The sequence below is a fragment of the Aptenodytes patagonicus genome, chromosome Z (genome assembly GCF_965638725.1).
Source record: "Aptenodytes patagonicus chromosome Z, bAptPat1.pri.cur, whole genome shotgun sequence".
NCBI lineage: Eukaryota > Metazoa > Chordata > Aves > Sphenisciformes > Spheniscidae > Aptenodytes > Aptenodytes patagonicus.
In genome coordinates this window covers 43,302,445-43,320,239 of record NC_134982.1, presented here as the reverse complement: position 1 = coordinate 43,320,239, position 17,795 = coordinate 43,302,445, and the positions used below count along the sequence as shown (strand labels likewise).

The 17,795-nt window shown below is 43.2% G+C and overlaps 1 protein-coding gene across 1 annotated transcript in view; it reads left to right on the top strand.

Moving 5' to 3' along the window:
- The first annotated feature begins 884 nt into the window (after positions 1–884).
- LOC143173128 (guanine nucleotide-binding protein G(q) subunit alpha) overlaps positions 885–17,795 on the top strand; it is a 144,628-nt gene continuing 127,717 nt past the window's right edge. Inside the window, exons 1-2 of the mRNA XM_076363203.1 lie at positions 885–902; positions 1,411–1,555. Of these exons, the coding sequence (XP_076219318.1) occupies positions 1,420–1,555 (136 nt within the window). The 5' untranslated portion in view covers positions 885–902; positions 1,411–1,419. The remainder of the gene's footprint in view (positions 903–1,410; positions 1,556–17,795) is intronic.

The window sequence follows — 17,795 nt, the reverse complement described above, 5'->3', positions numbered from 1 at the left end:
TCTTTGCTTTCCCTTGCATATGACCGAACCATTCAGGCAGGGTGTCAGGACCGCGGGCGTAAAAACTTACCCGTGCCTGGTGGCGTACGCGTGTCCCGCTTTGCGTTTCCATTCCAGCTGAAGGTGGAGAAGGTACTTCTCCCCTCCCTTTCCCTTCCCTCCTGTCAGTTGTCACATTTCCCCCCCCGTTCCTGCCAACCCCAGTCATCTGTTCTAGGACGGGCACGGAATAAAAATGTGCGTCCCCGACTAAAAACAAAGGAAGCGAAAGCAAACACAACGCCTGGCGCTAGGGAAAGCGCTGCCCTGCAGGACGAACCACAGCAGGCTGCGTTCTTCGCGGCCATTTGGTGGGAGAAACCGCCCGCTCTCTTCCCCCACCTCCCCTCCCCTCCCCTGCCCTCCGCCACCGCCGCAGGGCGGGCGGGGGCGGCCGTGGGGCGCCGGGCCCGGAGGGGGCGGGGGTCGGCATCCCGGGGGGGGGGGGGGCCTGGCTCCCCGGGCCGCTCGCCCCCGGCGTGCGGCGGCGCTGAGGGAGAGCGGGAGAGGCGGCGGGAGAGACCGTCCGCCATATTTCTACCTCACCACGCCCGCGGAGCCGAGCCATTGTAAAGCCGGGCGAGCCCGGCTGCCTGCCCGCTTGCCTCCTCTTCCTCCCCGGCGGCTCCCCGCCGCCCGCCCCCTCTCGCGTCCTTACTGGCAGGGCAGGGGCGAGCCACGGCTGGAGCGCTGCCGCGGCTCTCCCTGCCAGAGGGGCGAGCGGCCGCCCCGCCGGGAAGGAGGGTCGGCCGTGAGGACGCTCTTCCCGCCGGGCGCGCGCCGAGGTCGCCGGGCAGCGGCGGGCTCGCCCACCCCGCAGGAGCTGGGCTCCCGCTCCAGGGCACGGGGAGCGCCAGGGAAATGTGTGTGCGGAGGGGGGGGAGGGATTAGCGGGTATTAGCATTTTCACAGGGGGTGGGGTGGTCGCGTCGGAGGGCGGTGGGGGTGTCGTCCGCCGGGGACACTCGGGGACCGCGTTGGCTGCGGGCGGCGGCGAGGGAAGGGGAGCAGCAGAGCGAGGGGCGGCGGTGGCGAGTGGCTCGGCTCGGTAGCGCTGCTGCCGCCGCGGTGGATGTTTCCATGTTGTTTGGTGCATGATTTAGAGGAGAGGAGGAGTTGGCAGCGGCGGGTGTCAGCGGCAGGGAGCGGGGATCCGCGCCGCCAGCGGCCCTGCCTCTTTCTCCTCGCCCCTGTGTGGCATCGAGGCGGCTGCTTGCGCTCGCCCTGCGGCGCCCGGCGGGGGCTCCCGGGCAGAGAGCGCCTGTGCCCCCCGGGGCCGGTGCAGCGGCGGCGGGGTGCTTGTGTGTGAGTGCGGGGTGTGTGTGTGCCTGCGTGCGATTTTAGGGGGGGTGGGGGTTGTGTCTGAACCAGTTAGGAAGAATGACTCTGGAGTCCATCATGGCGTGCTGCCTGAGCGAGGAAGCCAAGGAAGCCCGGCGGATCAACGACGAGATCGAGCGGCAGCTGCGCCGGGACAAGCGGGACGCCCGCCGGGAGCTGAAGCTTCTGCTGCTCGGTGAGTGCGGGCTGCTGCCGCCCGGCTCGGCCCGGCCGCCTTGCCTCGTCTCGGTCCGCCGCCGGCACGCACGCCCCAGGTGCCGCCGGGGCTGCAGCCCAGGCGCCGCCGCCGCTGCCCCGGGCTCCCTCCGGCCGGCGCGTTACATGGCGGGGCCGAGGCAGCCGGCGGCGGGGCCGGGGCGACGGCGGGGCCGGCCGGGCTGCCCCCGGGCGCTCGCTGCCTGCGCTGCCGGGAGTCGCCGGCCGTGCCCCCGCCGCGGCGGGGCGTGTGTGCCCACCCGCGGGCATCGGCGGCGGCGGGGAGAATGGCTGCGGCTCCTGCGGGGGGGCTTAGTGTGGAGGGCGAACGGCCTTCCAAAATGGAGAGAGGAAGGATGGCGGGTGAGTGAGGGGGTGTGGGGCGCGGGGGGGGGTGTGTGTAAATGTCGGCGGCCGTGTGTGTAGGAAAGCGATGGCAAGAAAGCGGATTAACGAAGGGACTCGCAGGGGGAGTTGCTGTGCAGATCGATGGTGGCGGGTTTAATATCTGCATTGTTCTGTGAGCCTCGGGAAGGTTGTTGGCTCACTGGTTGCATTTTTTTATTGTGATTTTTATTTAATGAGGTAAACTGGGATAGGGGGCTTATGCTCAGTTTGTGGACTGGTATTTAGGAAGAAAAGGGAACCGTAAAGCCCCAGATGCACACGCGAAGCTGGGGAGTAACCTGAAGTACGCAGGAGGATGACAGGATCTTTAATACCTTTGGAATCCACCCACTGGTCAGGAAATAAAATCTATTGTATCATTTCTCTTTAATTAAAACAGGTTTTTGTTTTGGAGCTGCAGGTATGCAGAGACAGTGTTTATCTACTAGAAATTTGGCCTGTGTTAAAATAAGCCTTTTGAATTAAAATACATCTGTCCGTATCCAGTGTGCTCTACTATGTTGTGTAGCTCCGGTGGTAATACGGCTTCTGCCTGGGACTCGCAGGCCTTGAAATATGTCTGCACCACTGTCTGGTGTGTGGATGAGTGGGGGTGTTCCAAGTGGACACGGGATGTTTATGCTGAAGATTTTTGTCATGGGTCGCGTATCTGAAAGTAGTGATTTATACTGAGGGAGTAAACTGCCTCTTCAGTGCGGTAAGGAGAGTTGAAAGCAAAAGTCAGAATACATTTTAGTGCTTCCATATGAATATGCCATTTCCTGCAGCTTGTCTTCTGGATATGCAGAAAGGTGTTGGGATCCTTAACTGGGATGAGGTGGGAAAGGAGTGGTGGAGGTGGGTGCAGCACGCCCAGTAATAATGTTCTGTCTCATTTTGGTTGACGGAACTGCATGTTGTGACTGTTTCAAGATTCACAAAGAAGATAAAATAGGGGATAGATAGCTTGCCTTTGCTTAATTTTATGGATGCTTAAGTATAATTACTTAATGATACACACTTGCTTCAGGAGAGGCAGTTGTCATATTTGGCTTGTTTCTCGGGTCCAAATTGTTTCTGTATTTTCCCGATTTTTCTTGCAGTACTGCTAGAGGCTTCTCCCAAGTTTTCAAAAATGTATGAAATTTACTGAATGAGACTAATATATATTACCCAGAGAAGGAATTTGGAGATCTGCTTCTGCAGTCAGTAATGCAGAGCTTGTACTTCTTTGCAAGGTCCTCCCACTGGTAACGTGAAGTGTAGGGGTAGGTGGTGGTAGATTGGGGTCCAATTGTGGCATCGCTTTGGACCAAATGGGGTGCGGTGACTTGAGGGAGAACAGGGGAGAAGCTGACCCATAGAAAGCATTGGGGAAAACTCTCTTGCGTGCCTGTGTTAAAGGTATTCATCAGCATGAGTGCAAACAAGAGTTCTGACACGCTTGTGAAGGTGTAAGCATGATATACTAGAAACCAAGAGGGGTGAACATTCAGCTGCTCATACTTAACAGCGTATCTGTATACTTGGGTCATGAAAACGGTACAGAAATTGTTACCGTGCACACATTTTTGGTCTTTTGCTTTGTCAGCCTCTGTCATATGTTTGACTGAAAGTGTGTGTGCATGTGCAGCTGTTTGAATTAACACTTAATGATCTCATCTTGTAAAATGCAGTATAGTGGTGAACCACTGTTGGAGTCGTGGGATTGGGTAGAGATTCAAGTTTCAGTTTATAAACAAATTTTGAGGAAAACTTTTTTGTTAGTGGGTTTATTTTAGGTATCTAACAGCACTTTTTTTCTTTTAGTCACTCTCACTGCTTTCCCAGCATAGGCAGTTGCTTGATAATTAAGTTTGTGTTGTTTGTGTGGGTCATTCACATGGTTATGAGACAGACAAAACAATTTTAGAATAGAAAAATCATTAAAAATGGTGAGGCTGGTAGCACGAAAACCACCTGAAATTGGTTAATCTTTTTTTTTTTTTTTTAAATGGAATAGACCTTTACTGTCCCATTACATGTCTTTCCCCCTCAAAACTTAAATTACTAGTGTTGCTTAATTTTATTTTATGTAAACATGGGCAAATGTGGTTTTGTCTGGTTTTGTGTTATTTTCTTCTTTTTTTCCGGAAGTGCCAACTCCTCACTCCCATTTTGTAAAGTATTATGGGACTTAAAAGCCTAAGTGGGTTAAAGGCTTTTGAATATGGGACTGAGGCATATCATTTGGCTCATAAGGAGAGTACTAGGGCAGTTTAAGCTGAGCCATGTTAATTGACCATGCATGTTCTTCAGACTTGTTGCAAGTGCAAAGTGAAAGGTATTATTAGCTCAAAGGGTAAAGGGTTTTAAGGCACAAATAAGCGTATCTATGCCAGAAGGTTTTCTTATACTTGTTTAAGAATTAGATGTACATATGTACAAGTGCACATGTGTAGCAAACATAAAGAAAAAATTAACATTTTTTGGATCAGAAGAGGAGGGGTTTTTCCCCCTTAACTTGTGGAAGATACAGTGGTTCCTTGCAAAGTGAGTTAATTTCCTCCTAACTGTTACTGTGTGACACTGTGTGACACACACTGTGCTTGGTACACCCTTTTTGTGTATTAATGATGGTATCTTTTTACTTTTCGTGGGATCAAAGAGTTTAAAATGTTAAGTCATTTATGGAAAACTTTCGCTGCGTGCTAAGATTATTTTAAGTGTTAGTCTAAAAACAAACCCTCTCTCTGATTAACCATTAAAATACCACTTTTAGGTACTTTATTGTACGTTATTGCTTAATCTTTGGAACAGATTAGAACAGGACAAAGTATTTTTTTACTATTGTAATTCTGAAAAGCCAGAATTCAGAAATAAGCACTGAAGCATATTACAAAGACATAGCAGTAGTTCGGCTAGCACAACTTGGCTGTAATGTTTAAGGCACTTTGGAACAAATTCAGTCTTCCACTGAACTTGGTTTTAATCTCGTGTCTTTTCCAAATTCTTCTGGATTTCATTACTGCTGAACACTTTGTAAAACCCTGTGATTGTTCTCCAGAGCTTACAGTTGTTAATATCCATCCATTGTTTGCTGTTAGCTGTAAAAATACTTACATTGGTTTTATAATTGGAAAAAAAAGAGGTGTTTTAATGTTTCATATTGGTATATGCTGCACAAAATGTACACTATTCTGCATACTTGCATTTTAAGCATGTATGTACATATTTATTGTTAAGTAGTAAGAGCTGTGTGCTCTAGTTCTTATGTATATCATTTTGCCTTTCATCCATGGAAATTTTGCATGGTCTCAGAAAGCAGTGTTTGGGCCTGCATGATAGACTGTAGCCATAAACCTTCAATCCTGGATGTCCTCTGCCTGTATGCTCTCTACATTTATATTATACACGGTTTTCTCAGTGGGAAATGCCTTGAATATCTAAGAAAACAATCTGGCAGTATCATGCTAGATGGCTAGCTATGCCTACATATCTATAAACCTTGGCCAAATTAAGTACTGGAGGTGTGTGACAGTGTTTGCTATTTTGCAGCATGTTTATTGGTATTGCGTCATGTGCAAAACATGTTTTTTTTTAAGGGGTAGGTGTTTCTTATGTTTGAGATAGCAGATGTGTCAGTGAAGAGAGTTGCCTGATATGAGTGTCCTTTTATTCTCTGTGCGTTACCAAAGGAAACAGGTGGAAGATAAGACATTTTGAATTAGCATGAATGGCAACCAGTCTTACATGGAAAGATGCTTTTGAACATAAGGTGAATATCCAGCAAGCATGCAGGATACATATGCATTTATTTTCTTATACCTGTGTCAGCTGAATTAAAGATTTACATGCAGAACTTGGTGAATTGGCAGAGACTTAGACTTTCTGTAGGTAAGTTGGAGAGGAGGTGGGTCCATTAAGCCAACAATGGAGTACACTGGTTTTATATAACTTTTTCTTCAGCTAGAGAAACAAGCTTCCTTGTTTTTCCTGTAACTTGTATTTGTATTGGTCTGTCCTACTCACACTGAACACTTTCAAATAATTTTAGGTAGTTACCACAGTACATATTTACAACTGTAAAATGAACAAATAGTTAACGTACATCTTGATATGTATTGTGACTAGATTGGTAAATATCTCTTATTTAGCAGAAGCTTTTTCTAAGGAAATATAATTTCATTTTGGATGCAAAACACCTTTATGTATTCTTATATAGACATATATGTCCATATATAAAATTAACTTTTTTTTTTTTGGAGGAAAACACAAATCATCGTCTGGATATCAGTGCGATAACATAGGAAGAGCATATATTTAGAATATATTTAAGAACATACTTATTTATTTTTAGTGCATCACAAAGGGATGTTTTGTTTGCAGCCATTAAAAAGGGTTTATTGCTGTTTTGGCTTTACTTCTTTAGAAGTGATCTACACCCACTAAAGTTAATAGGAACTAGCTGAGGGCGTGAGTAGTCAAAGAATTCTGACTAACTTAATTTTATTCATATGTCAAAGAGCCAAGTGACCCCAAATTTGTACCTTACATTGGCGAACAATACTGAATTAGTGCAGGAGGGGAAAGTATATGCTGAGCAGAAGAATCTCTTGAGAATGGACATTTGAGTGTATGCTGCAAAGTTAAGAAATAATAATTCTGCTTTTTTAGCTGCTTCAAATTATTTTTGTTGGTGTATAATGGCAATGGCAATTACACAGGGGAAAGCATTTCTTTTGAAATAATATGACAATCTTTGCAAAATTAATCCCAGGAAGGTGTGAAATAACGTTATGAGGTAGATGTGTGATTAATGGTAGTTAGCTTTGTTGCAGTAATAGAATGCTTCAAACACTGAGCCTTTTTCTTGCCCTGCTGAATGGTATAAGACTCAGGAAAAATCTTTTCTTGCACTCGAATGCTACTATGTATGAACAGCTGTTACTAATAAAATTATAGAAGTTTTTCAGCATTCACCTTTTATTTACTCTAATTATAAAACCTCTGACTGGCAAGAACAAAGAGCAAGAAAATAGTACAAAACCAAGGAAGAATTAGAATGTAGGAAATACTAGGAAGCCATATATGTGGCGTTCTTAGCATCAAAGAAGGAAGCATGCAGCAGGCTTTAAGTATTGTTAACTCTGTGCAAAGAAGTTAGATGCGTTAACACTGGAGGGCACGAGTCTAAGAGAAACTACAGTTTTAGAGGTTAAAAGTTTTGAAAGTTACTGGGGGAGTTCCAGGAACAGCACAAACATTTTTTCAAGCGAAATTGAAGATTAAATCTTAAATGTTCTGAAAGCACATTGTTCCCCCAAAAAGTAATGTTGATACAGAGACTAAACTGAAGGGTGATTGTCTACAGGTTTTTGTTCTTTGTGGGTTTTCAAAGGACAAATGGCATGGAATAATCAAACTACTTATTTTGCACACTATGCTTAGTGTTTAACAGTACTGTAGAGTTTTATCCCAGAACCCCTATGCAGATGCAGTTGCCAACAGAAAAGTGCTGTTGTTGATTTCATTCTGCATTTGAGAAGGTGGTGTGGCTATTCCAGAAAAAAAAGTAAAACCCATCAAACAAGGTTCCTCCTTTGTCGATCCGTTTGGGCAGAATCATCCAGCAGACTACTGATAGGAATGATACAGTTTAGGCGAGCCCCACCATGGTGGTTCAGTTCGTGTTTCTCTGAAGAAGAGGTGGTGTGCAATACGTGCATAGCTTGAATAAAGGAACAGAACATCAGAAAGTTTCTGAAAGTGGAAACCCCTAGTGATTCAGTAAATTGAAAAGATACAGGCTGTATCACTCTTGCCTTCGCACAGCTGAGCTGTGTATCGACACCTTCATCTCCGAGCTACGTTGTTTGTAAGTTAGGTTGACCTGCTCTGTATGTGGAAGAAGCATCTGTTAGGAATGGGACTAGACAGTTTTGTCTAGTGTCTGGGTCTGGTTTTGTCTCAGAGCAAATAGATGGATTAAATGTCTACCCAAGGTTCTGTCCTCGTTGATTATTTATGCCTTTTGTTTTGTATCTAGGAGAATGCCATGGTGGTCCTTGTCAAAATGCTTTGGGACTCAGCCCCAGCTATCAAAAGTCTGTTGAAGGAGGATTTTTTTTTTCCCCAAGGGAAATTGTGGAAAGGACAGTCATGACTTGAAATATGTTATATTCCTTCCCGCCCCCCCACCCTACCCCCCCCCAAATCTTCTCTGAAGAGATCAATGCAGTTAGGTCCTTAACTCTTTCGAAGTTAACTGAAAGTACAGCTCTAATCTTGGCAAGTATCACCAAATGTGGATCAGAAGGGTTTTTTTCCGGATGGGGTTAGCCACATTCAAGTTAAATCCAAGGTAAGAGCTCAGGTTTACTATTCTGTAGGAATTTGGTGTAATTGGATGTGATGGGGACTCAACCTGTTACAGATTCTTTCAGTAAACAGGAATTGAGAGTTTAGAAATTACTGGTTTAGTTATGATATAGCCATGAAATCATAGAATCAACCAAAATAAATCCTCTTCTTGATTATAGTTTTATAAACTGAGGTACTATGTAATGAACATGTTTTGAAATTGTCCGTTAGGTAAAAATATTTTAGATTTCATAGTATTTGCTCTTATGGCACAGAATATACATTACTGCTGTGTCTTGTTAGTATGTCTGTCACTGTACTTGAGCTATATGCTCACTGGCTGGTAGCATACTGCTTCTTGAGGTCCCTGGCTAGTTCATTGCTCTACCAGCTGCAAACTCAAAAGAAACAAGGTAATCTTTGGCAAGAATCCTTGTACTGAGTGAGAACATTTATGTGAGTTAAGGAAAGCTGCTTTTCTCTCCTTGTTTTATAAACCCATCACAGGAGGGTTTTTAACTCTTAAGTCTTCAATGTTAATGTTAATTATCTTGCTCATATTAGAGAATGTTGGAAAAGGATGCCAAAAGCTATTCCAACCCATGTTTCTGGGTGAGTAGAGTCAGCCAGAAAGTCAAACAGAAGGTTTCTGTAGCAAAGCTGCTAACTTACAAGGCCAGAAAAACTTAAATGCATAGAAGCTGGGAAAGGTGCCATCATTCCTTGTGCTTTTAGAAACTGATCAGGCTTGGGAAACTGAGGATCAAATATGGAACATTTATTTTACCCTGATACTGGATTTAGTAAGCACTATATGTGCCACTTCATCTCATAGAACAGAGCAGTAAAAGCAATGGAAATTAAATGCTGAAAATTAAAGGCATCATTCATGTATCTTCAACAGGTTCTTATATAGCTATCCAGGTACTTGGATGATTTGATGTTTGCCCTTTCAGAGTGTGTTGTCTAGATGGCATTGAAATCAACATTTATGTTGATAATGACAACCTTTCAAAGGTGGTTTGCAAAAAGGAATAATTAAAAAAAATACTCCTTTGTAACAAGCATAATTTGCTTTAACTCAGGAGAGAAAAAAAATTATTCTTAACAATACTTCTCACTTCTACTTTTTTTTGTTTGTTTTTTTTATAAAAGGAAATAACAGTAGCCTAGAAACGGAGACACTGTACAAGATTCCATCAACACAACTGTACAGATGTGCTGGGGAAAAAAGCCCAAAGAATAAAACATGTGGTCTTACACACATATTTAAATAGCTCTGGCTGGATTCTCTTTTGCTCCTTTTCATTTCATGTTTGTGTGTTGATGGAACCTGACACTTAGAAGTATTTTCAAAAAGGGTGACACTCTTCATGCCAATTTAATCTCTGTGTCCTGAGGCTGCCAGTTTTTATTAGGGGTGGTTATGATGTATGCACTTGGTCATCATTAACAATGGCAAGATCAGTAGCTTATCTCAGAGTGCAGACCACCAAGCAGCTGTCTGACTGACTTTTGAACACTGCTGACCTGGCCCATTATTGAAAGAGAGATTTAGAGATCAAAGTCCCTTTATCTCATTACCATTCCCCTAATCCATCAAGTCTCCTTTTCGGTGAATTTTTATATGGGGTTTTCATCTGGGAAGTTATAGGTGTCAAATGTCATGCCAAAAGGATTTAATGTAAATCCCCCATGAGAAACACTTCCGATGTATGAAACTTTTTTTTTAATCCCCCAAAATGGGGAAACATCTTTGGCAACGCTAAAACTCAAGCTGAAACTCAGGCTATAACTTAGCCTTAGCCTTAAGATCATGGAACAGATCCTCTTGGAAGAGGGTATGTCGAAACATATGGAAGACAGGGAGGTGATGAGAGACAGCCAGCATGGTTTCACCAACAACACATTGTGCCTGACTAACCTAGTGGCCTTCTACCATGGAGTAACTGCATCAGTGGACAAAGGAAGAGCTACAGATGTCTATCTAGTAAGGCTTCTGTAAGGCCTTTGATATGGTTCCCCACAACATTCTTACTGCTAAATTGGAGAGATACGGGTTTGATAGATGGGCTGCTAGATGGATAAGGAATTGGCTTGATGGCTGCCTCCAAAGAGTTATGTTCAATGGCTCAATGTCCAAATGGAAATGAATAATGAGATCCCCTCTAGGGATCGTACTGTTTAATATCTTCATTATGACATAACAGTGGGATTGAGTTGCACCCTCAGCAAATTTCCAGATGACACCAAGCTGAGTGGTGCAGTTGGTACGCCTGAGGGAAGGGATGCCATCCAGAGGGACCTTGACAGGCTTGAGGAGAGGGCTTGTGCAAACCTCATTAAGTTCAACAAGGCCAAGTACAAGGTCCCGGTGCATTGCCCCTGGGTTGGGGCAATCCCCAGTATCATTACAGACTGGGGGATGAATGGATTGAGAACAGCCCTGTGGAGAAGGACTTGGGGGTACTGGCGGATGAAAAATAGGACACAAGCTGTCAGTGTGCACTTGCAGCCCAGAAAGCCAATTGTATCCTGGGCTGCATCAAAAGAACCATGGCCAGCAGGTTGAGGGACGTGATTCTTCCCCTCTACTGCTCACGTGAGACCCCACCTGGAGTAGTGCATTGAGCTCTGGGGCCCCCAACATAAGAATGACACAGACCTGTTGGAGCAGGTCCAGAGGAGGGCCACGAAAATGATCAGAGGGCTGCAACACCTCTTCTATGAAGAAAGGCTGAGAGAATTGGGGTGGTTCAGCCTGGAGAAGAGAAGGCTTTGGGGAGACCTTATTGCGGCCTTTCGGTGTATAAAGGGAGCTTATAAGACAGATGGAGAGAGACTTTTTACCAGGGTCTGTAGTGACAGGACAAGGGGCAACGGTTTTAAACTGAAAGTGCGTAGGTTTAGATTGGACGTAAGGGAGAAATTCTTTACTGTGAGGGTGGTGAGACACTGGAACAGGCTGCCTAGAGAAGCTGTGGGTGATCCATCCCTGGAAGTGTTGAAGGTCAGGTTGGATGCGGCTTTGAGCAACTTGATCTAGTGAAAGATGGCCCTGCCTGTGGCAGGGGGCTTGGACTAGACAATCTTTGAAGATCCCTTCGAATCCAAACTATTATGTGATTCTGTGATTAGAGTGCTTTGGTAATAAGTAATTTCCTGGAACTAAAAACGTTATACCTCTTCCCAAGCTGATTGCTGGATGGAACAATGCTTTATTTTTATTTATTTATTTTTCTCCTCCGAAAATGCACCTAAACATACTTCAGTTTTTCTTGGTGAGAAGAGAATGCTGAGAAGAAATAGCGTGAGATTTTTTGTACTGTGTTCAGTTTCCTCATGGTCTTTGTTTATCTCAGCATTGAAATGGTAAATAAACTAAAGGAGATAATAAACATTTACTCTGATCCATTAAAAGATGGATTTCACTTAGAGAACCTTCTCCTGGTTTAGCAGCTGATTTCATAGAAAGGCAGAATGGACGATTTAGGAGTAAATTTGCTTTCATCAAAATGTAAAATGGAGTTTTTTCTATAAACAGGACTAAGAGATTCATTGGAATTACTGAATTTGAGTAAATTGACTTATAGCATGTTTGATCTAATTCTGATGTTAGCATCAGTAATATTTTACTTTTAAAGATGGCTTGGCTTGTGATCATTTAAGCTTGGGTTTTAATACCATCTGTGATCATAGGAATCTAGAAACATTCTTTGTCCAGAGTAATTTTTGTTCTCTTGGGGTTTATTTACTTAATTCCATTCATTCTTGCTTCTTATCTGCAAGACTTGATAATAATGAATTCTGATTCACTGTGGTTTTGTTCTGTGTTTGGCTGTACAACAGAGTAATACACTGCTATTAATTATGAAATCTAGTTATGGTTAAGAACTAGACTTATGATAATCTCTGAAGATTTTAGCCTTTGAACCAAAACCAGATAAACAATGTGAACAGAATTTGCTAATAGCTTAATTGTGGCTGTACTCCCAATGACAAATGCAAACCTCTGACACTGAACAGTGAGGTTAATATGTATGCCTTTAAGTTGTTTCCCTTGAAGAAATTTCTGACACAAGCATTCTCTGGGTAATGGCGTTCTTGTGTCTGTATTTTTTTTTTTTTAAACTTATAACCGTGTTAGTTTTTGTTAGTGCAGTTTTCATTTTTTTCTTGGAAAATACTTCGGCTGAATCTTTTGATTTACAGACTTCTTTGGTCTACAATTTCATGTAGTAAAGTGAGGAGCGTAGTGTTTAAATTACATTGCATTTTTTTGTCTGTGGAGTTTTCCTGTTAAATAATATAAAACCAGTAAAGCGGGAGAAGATATATGGCTTTTGTTGTTTAAAAAGGCAAAAGAAGGTGTTCTTTTTATTAGTAATTATGCAACATTACTGTATATATGACTTGTCAAGCCATTAGGGTACATTCTTATGTTAGAATAGCTTAAAAAAAAGAGAAAAAAACCACCATGACAGTACTTTGTAATGCCTTTGCTTTATATTTTAGTTGTTTTTGTCTCCAAGGAGTGAATAATCCATACCTGGAGATACAGGTCATCACCTTCCATGCCTGTTTTTTTTATTTTTCTTGTTTACATGATACCAAGCTACTTTGGCATAGTGACACACAATTCTCTTAATACCTTCCCATTTCTTTGCAAGGCTTTTATGTGCACAGAGAGCCAAAACTCTGGGAAGTGGTCAGAACAGAGCCATAAGTAAGACAAATGTTTATTTGTTGATTTAGTGTATCTGTTTTCTTTAAAACACTATTTCAACCTACCAATCTAGACTGTAGTTTGGGTATAGCGACACTAATTGTATATATCACTGTGCTCAATAGCTCTCAGGCTTGCTTTTGTGTTTGGGTTTTTGTTTTGTTTTTGTTTTGTTTTGTTTTTGTTGGGCCTCTGTTTTGAGGGTGGGGTGTTTTTTGAACCAAAATACATGGCTGTTCCACAAAATGCCAGCAACCTGTATGATAACCTGTTTGTTTATTGTGGAGTTTATTTTCTGACATTAGATGAAGTATAAGAAATAAAATAACTATACTACTCATGGTTTAAATTAATCTTCTTCTTGAACATTACATTTATTAACAACTTCAAGGACAAAAAGAACATACTCCAGTATCGCCTGTTTGTGGCTCAGTGTGGATGTTTCATAGTTCAATCCTAACTCTGTAACCGTAGGGTTGATTTTCTAATCCTTTAATCATTCTCGTAGCTGCCTTTTGACACCTTTCCAACTCTTCAACATAATTTCTGAAGTACAGACAATGAGAATTGAACACTGATGTGTATATACTTTTTATTACAAGTACTGGAGTAAAATTTCTCTTCTGCTGGGATACCACTGTTGAGGTGTGTTCAAGGAGCGCAACAGCCTTCTAGCCATGACATTAAACTATTCGTGTTTAGATGACTGTCTGCCGTAACTCAAATACTCTTCTAAATAATTGCTTTTTAGGGTTGGTTCATTCATTGTTTGACAAGCTTACATTTAACAGTATGCAGATGCACTGTCTTCGCTGTTTCTGGTTTACAGGTTATTCTAATTACTTTTCAGCATCATATGCTCTCCTTAATTTACCAGTCCACAGCTTTTGTGTCACCTATATGTACTGTCAGTAATAACTTTATGCTTTTATTCTATCTCATGGGTGAAGATACTTAAGTTTCTTACCCCGATCTTAATATCACTGGGATCCTGTTTGGAAGACAGCTGTCTGAGGACTTTCGCCTACATAATTTAATACTTACTGTTTAAACAACTGTTACTTAATGCATGCTATGTTGGTTGTGTGACACCAGATCAGTTGCTTCGCAGATGCCTAGTTCCTCAAAACCACTGACTTTGTACAGCAAACCATCTGAAATGTTTAACTGCATAGCTCTCGGTATGCACTGTCTTTCCCTCACCCCTTTCCCATCCTTTGGGTTTTTTTGGGTGATATTTCAAGAGTTACAAGGCAGGATGACTTCCTAGCCAGTCCTTCTAAAACTCTGATAAGGGGTATCTGGACCTGCTGAGTGACAACGTTCTAACTTTAGTAAATCCTCTGTAACATTTATCTTCAGTGGGTGCTACAGTGGAAGCTCTTTCATTGTCACTGCACATGTGGTCTGTGTTTCCCTAAAAACAAAACAGAAATATTTGCAAATTATGTATGGTTTTTCCATGTTAATAAATATTAAGTATTCTATCGCAGCAGTTTAGTGAGGGACCAATGTGTTTTTAAGTGTTTTGTGATTTAAAAAAAAAAAAAAAGGCGAGGTCTCATGTGGAGCCCTAGAGTTCTTCATTTGACTCTTTCTATTAACAATTTGTGAAATTTCCTGAATTTTTGGCTTACCTATTCCAATTTTCTCCTTTTACCTCCCCTCCTATCCAGGCTGCCTTTATTATTTTTAATTTTTTCCTTGTTTTGTAGAATTGAGGCTGTCTAGGCTATTTCATAAAATGTTCTGAAATGATTCGCAGTTGTTCTTGTTTTAAATCTAAATCCAGTTATTTACACTTGTAATTCCATCAGCTTTTGCTAAAGTTGCTCTCATGAAACACAGTGTACCTATAACATACCTCTACTACTGGTGTTGGACTTCTTTTGTTTACACATAGCAAATGGTATTGAGTTGTAGTCGCATGCTCCCGCAGTTACTTTTGACTGTAATTCTGCCACGTGTTCTTTTTCTTAAGACATATTTCTGTGTGGTGCTTTTCTGGTTTAGAAATTACAGTTTGTAAACTTGCAGAAATACAAAGGTAATTTGCTTGAGACCTTTAGCATCAGTTACATGGCCCTGGGAGATTCAGGGCCTCCTTCCCGTTTCATTAAAGTGTTTAAGGAGTCCCGCTTGGTTGTCTGTCACGTTAGCTGTGACTTAGTCATCTGCCATGGCACCAGCTTTTGTGTCAATTTTTCTCTATTAGAATTTAAACCAAAAATATTAAAGATCACTGGCTGCAAGCAAATTCTGAAGTATTAAAAAAGCTAATCACTGAACTTCCACTTGGGTAAATCTTTGCTTCAGTTACACCACCCGCTTCAAATCTACATCTGTATATTAGCAATTCTTTGGGTTTATCACATAGGCGTCTAGAATGTTTGTACAAAAAGTTTATTTTCTCCATTTAATTTGATTATTCATTTAATTTTAATGCTACTTTGATTTTTTCCTGCTAAGTAAGTGCACTCCTCCCCCCCCCCCATTCTTCACTTTCAGTAGTGCAATGATACTCTGACCTCTCTGGCCAGCCTGCCTTTCTGAATGTTTTTCCTCCTTTTCTAACAATGAAAACTGTCTAACCTCTGCAACTCCATCTTCCACAGAAATCCAGTGACTAGTCGCCAGAATGAAACTCTTTGTCGTGTATTCTTTACCTGTCCAGGAGTTCACCTCTAGGTTGTTCTGTTTTCTTCTGGTATGGAACAGAAATATTGTTCAAACTGGGTGTCAGGATAATAAGTGTGGGGTGTTCAGGTATTTGTAATATGCAAGATTCAGAGTAATTTGTCTCATGGAGTGTACTTTAGGCACACGTACAATTTTGCTGTCATTATTTCTGTTAAATACAGTTGAGCAAGCCCCTTGATCTGTTCACAGGCACTTGCTTGCATCCAAATAGAGTGCACTCTAATGCAATAGCTATCCCAGCTGTCTGTGCCTACGCCTCGGTGTCCCTGCAGGCTTCTCCTGTGTACTGCATGCACAGTGGTCATGGCTCATCCATCTTATGAACACTTTATGACTATACACCAGTGCTTTTGTGTAAGGGTCAATGCTTGGTGAATGCTGCCAGCAGCTGCTTAGCACTTCTGTGAAACACGAAAACGGCTTCCGGCTGCACCTTGAGAAACACTGGCTTTAGAGGCCTGCTGTAAGGAGTTCTGCATCTTCTGCAGACAGACCGCGTCTGTCCTTAGAAACCAAGTGCTCCTTGTTACCAAGGAGGAAGTGGATGTTCCAGGACTTAACTGCAGTTGGAAGAGTCTGGGATGCTTACAGGATACCTTCTCCCACTTATCATTATCTAGCTTTCAGACTTTCATGGACAGACTTAATCTTACCAAGGTGAGGATTTGAGGCCCATGGGACTACTACTTATTTGTGGGACTGCGTTGTCATATGTAACTGTGGAGACCAGCAGGTTTTTGCATAATTTTCAGACGTGCACTAACATAGCTGAAGCATGGTCAGGAGTTGGGTCAGGAGTTGACTCTGCTCTGACACAGATGCAACCTGAGCTCCTGTATGCCCTGGAAAAAAGGTTTCTTCATCTAGTAGAGCACTTAGATGTCTTCTCATTCTGCCTGGCGGGCAGTGAGTTTGAGGTTAGTCTTCCCAGTACAAGAGGGGGAGGCACGGAGCTTCTGGAGACAGTCCAGCAAAAGGTGCCTAAGGTGATGAAGGGACTTGAACCTCTCTTCTATGAGGAAAGGCTGAGAGAGCTGGGACTGTTCAGCCTGGAGAAGAAAAGGCTCGGGGAGGGATCTTATCAATTTATATAAATACCTGAAGGGAGGGTGTAAAGAGGACAGAGCCAGGCTCTTTCCAGTGGTGCTCAGTGACAAGGCCAGAGGCAATGGGCACAAACTGAAACATAGGAGGTTCCCTCCAAACGTCAGGAAACACTTTCTCACTGTGAGAGTGACTGAGCACTGGCACAGGTTGCCCAGGGAGGCTGTGGAGTCTCCCTCCTTAGAGATATTAAAAAACCATCTAGACACGGTCCTGGGCAGCTTGTTGTAGGTGGCCCTGCTTGAGCAGGCGGTTGGACCAGGTGACCTCCAGACATCCCTTCCAACCACAACTGTTCTGGTGATTCTGTGAAATACAGTGGTAGTGCTGCAGCATCATCTTGCAAATACAGGTCAGCTGTGTCACCAGTTTACCCAGACCTTTAAGTAGTGTGTGGGGAATCCCATGGAATTCACATTTCACTATGCTGCCACTCACTTACCAGTTGATTATGGGTGTACAAAGAATCGTTTTCTAGACACTCCCAGGCCACTGTGACTGGGTACCTGAGGGGAAATCAGTGAAAACCTTAGTTCTGCAGTTCAGAGGTCTTCCAGTGGCAGTGTGCCAGCATGCTTCTCGGGGAGTAGCCGCCTTTGCTGATTAAGTCTGTCTGGTGGGGAAGACAGCAGGGTAGCTTGTTACCCTGGGTTGTGTGCTGTGTTGGGTAGTATAAAGGTGTCTTGCAGCTGATCCCTGAACATCTGCAGGACTGAGGCGGGCTGTAACTTCAAGCAGTTGATTGTAGGCTAAGAGGCCTCCAGGCCTGATCCCGTGTCAGTACCCCCAGGGATGTCAGCGTTATTATGCAAAGTAGGGCATTTGTGGTTTCAGGGGTTTGGCAAATCATTATAAACTGAGTAGACACAACAGTATTAAAACGCTGCAGCTTGGGTACACACTCTGCCAGTGCCCTAACACCATGTGTGAAGTACGACATGATGCTAGCTGTGCATGTAAG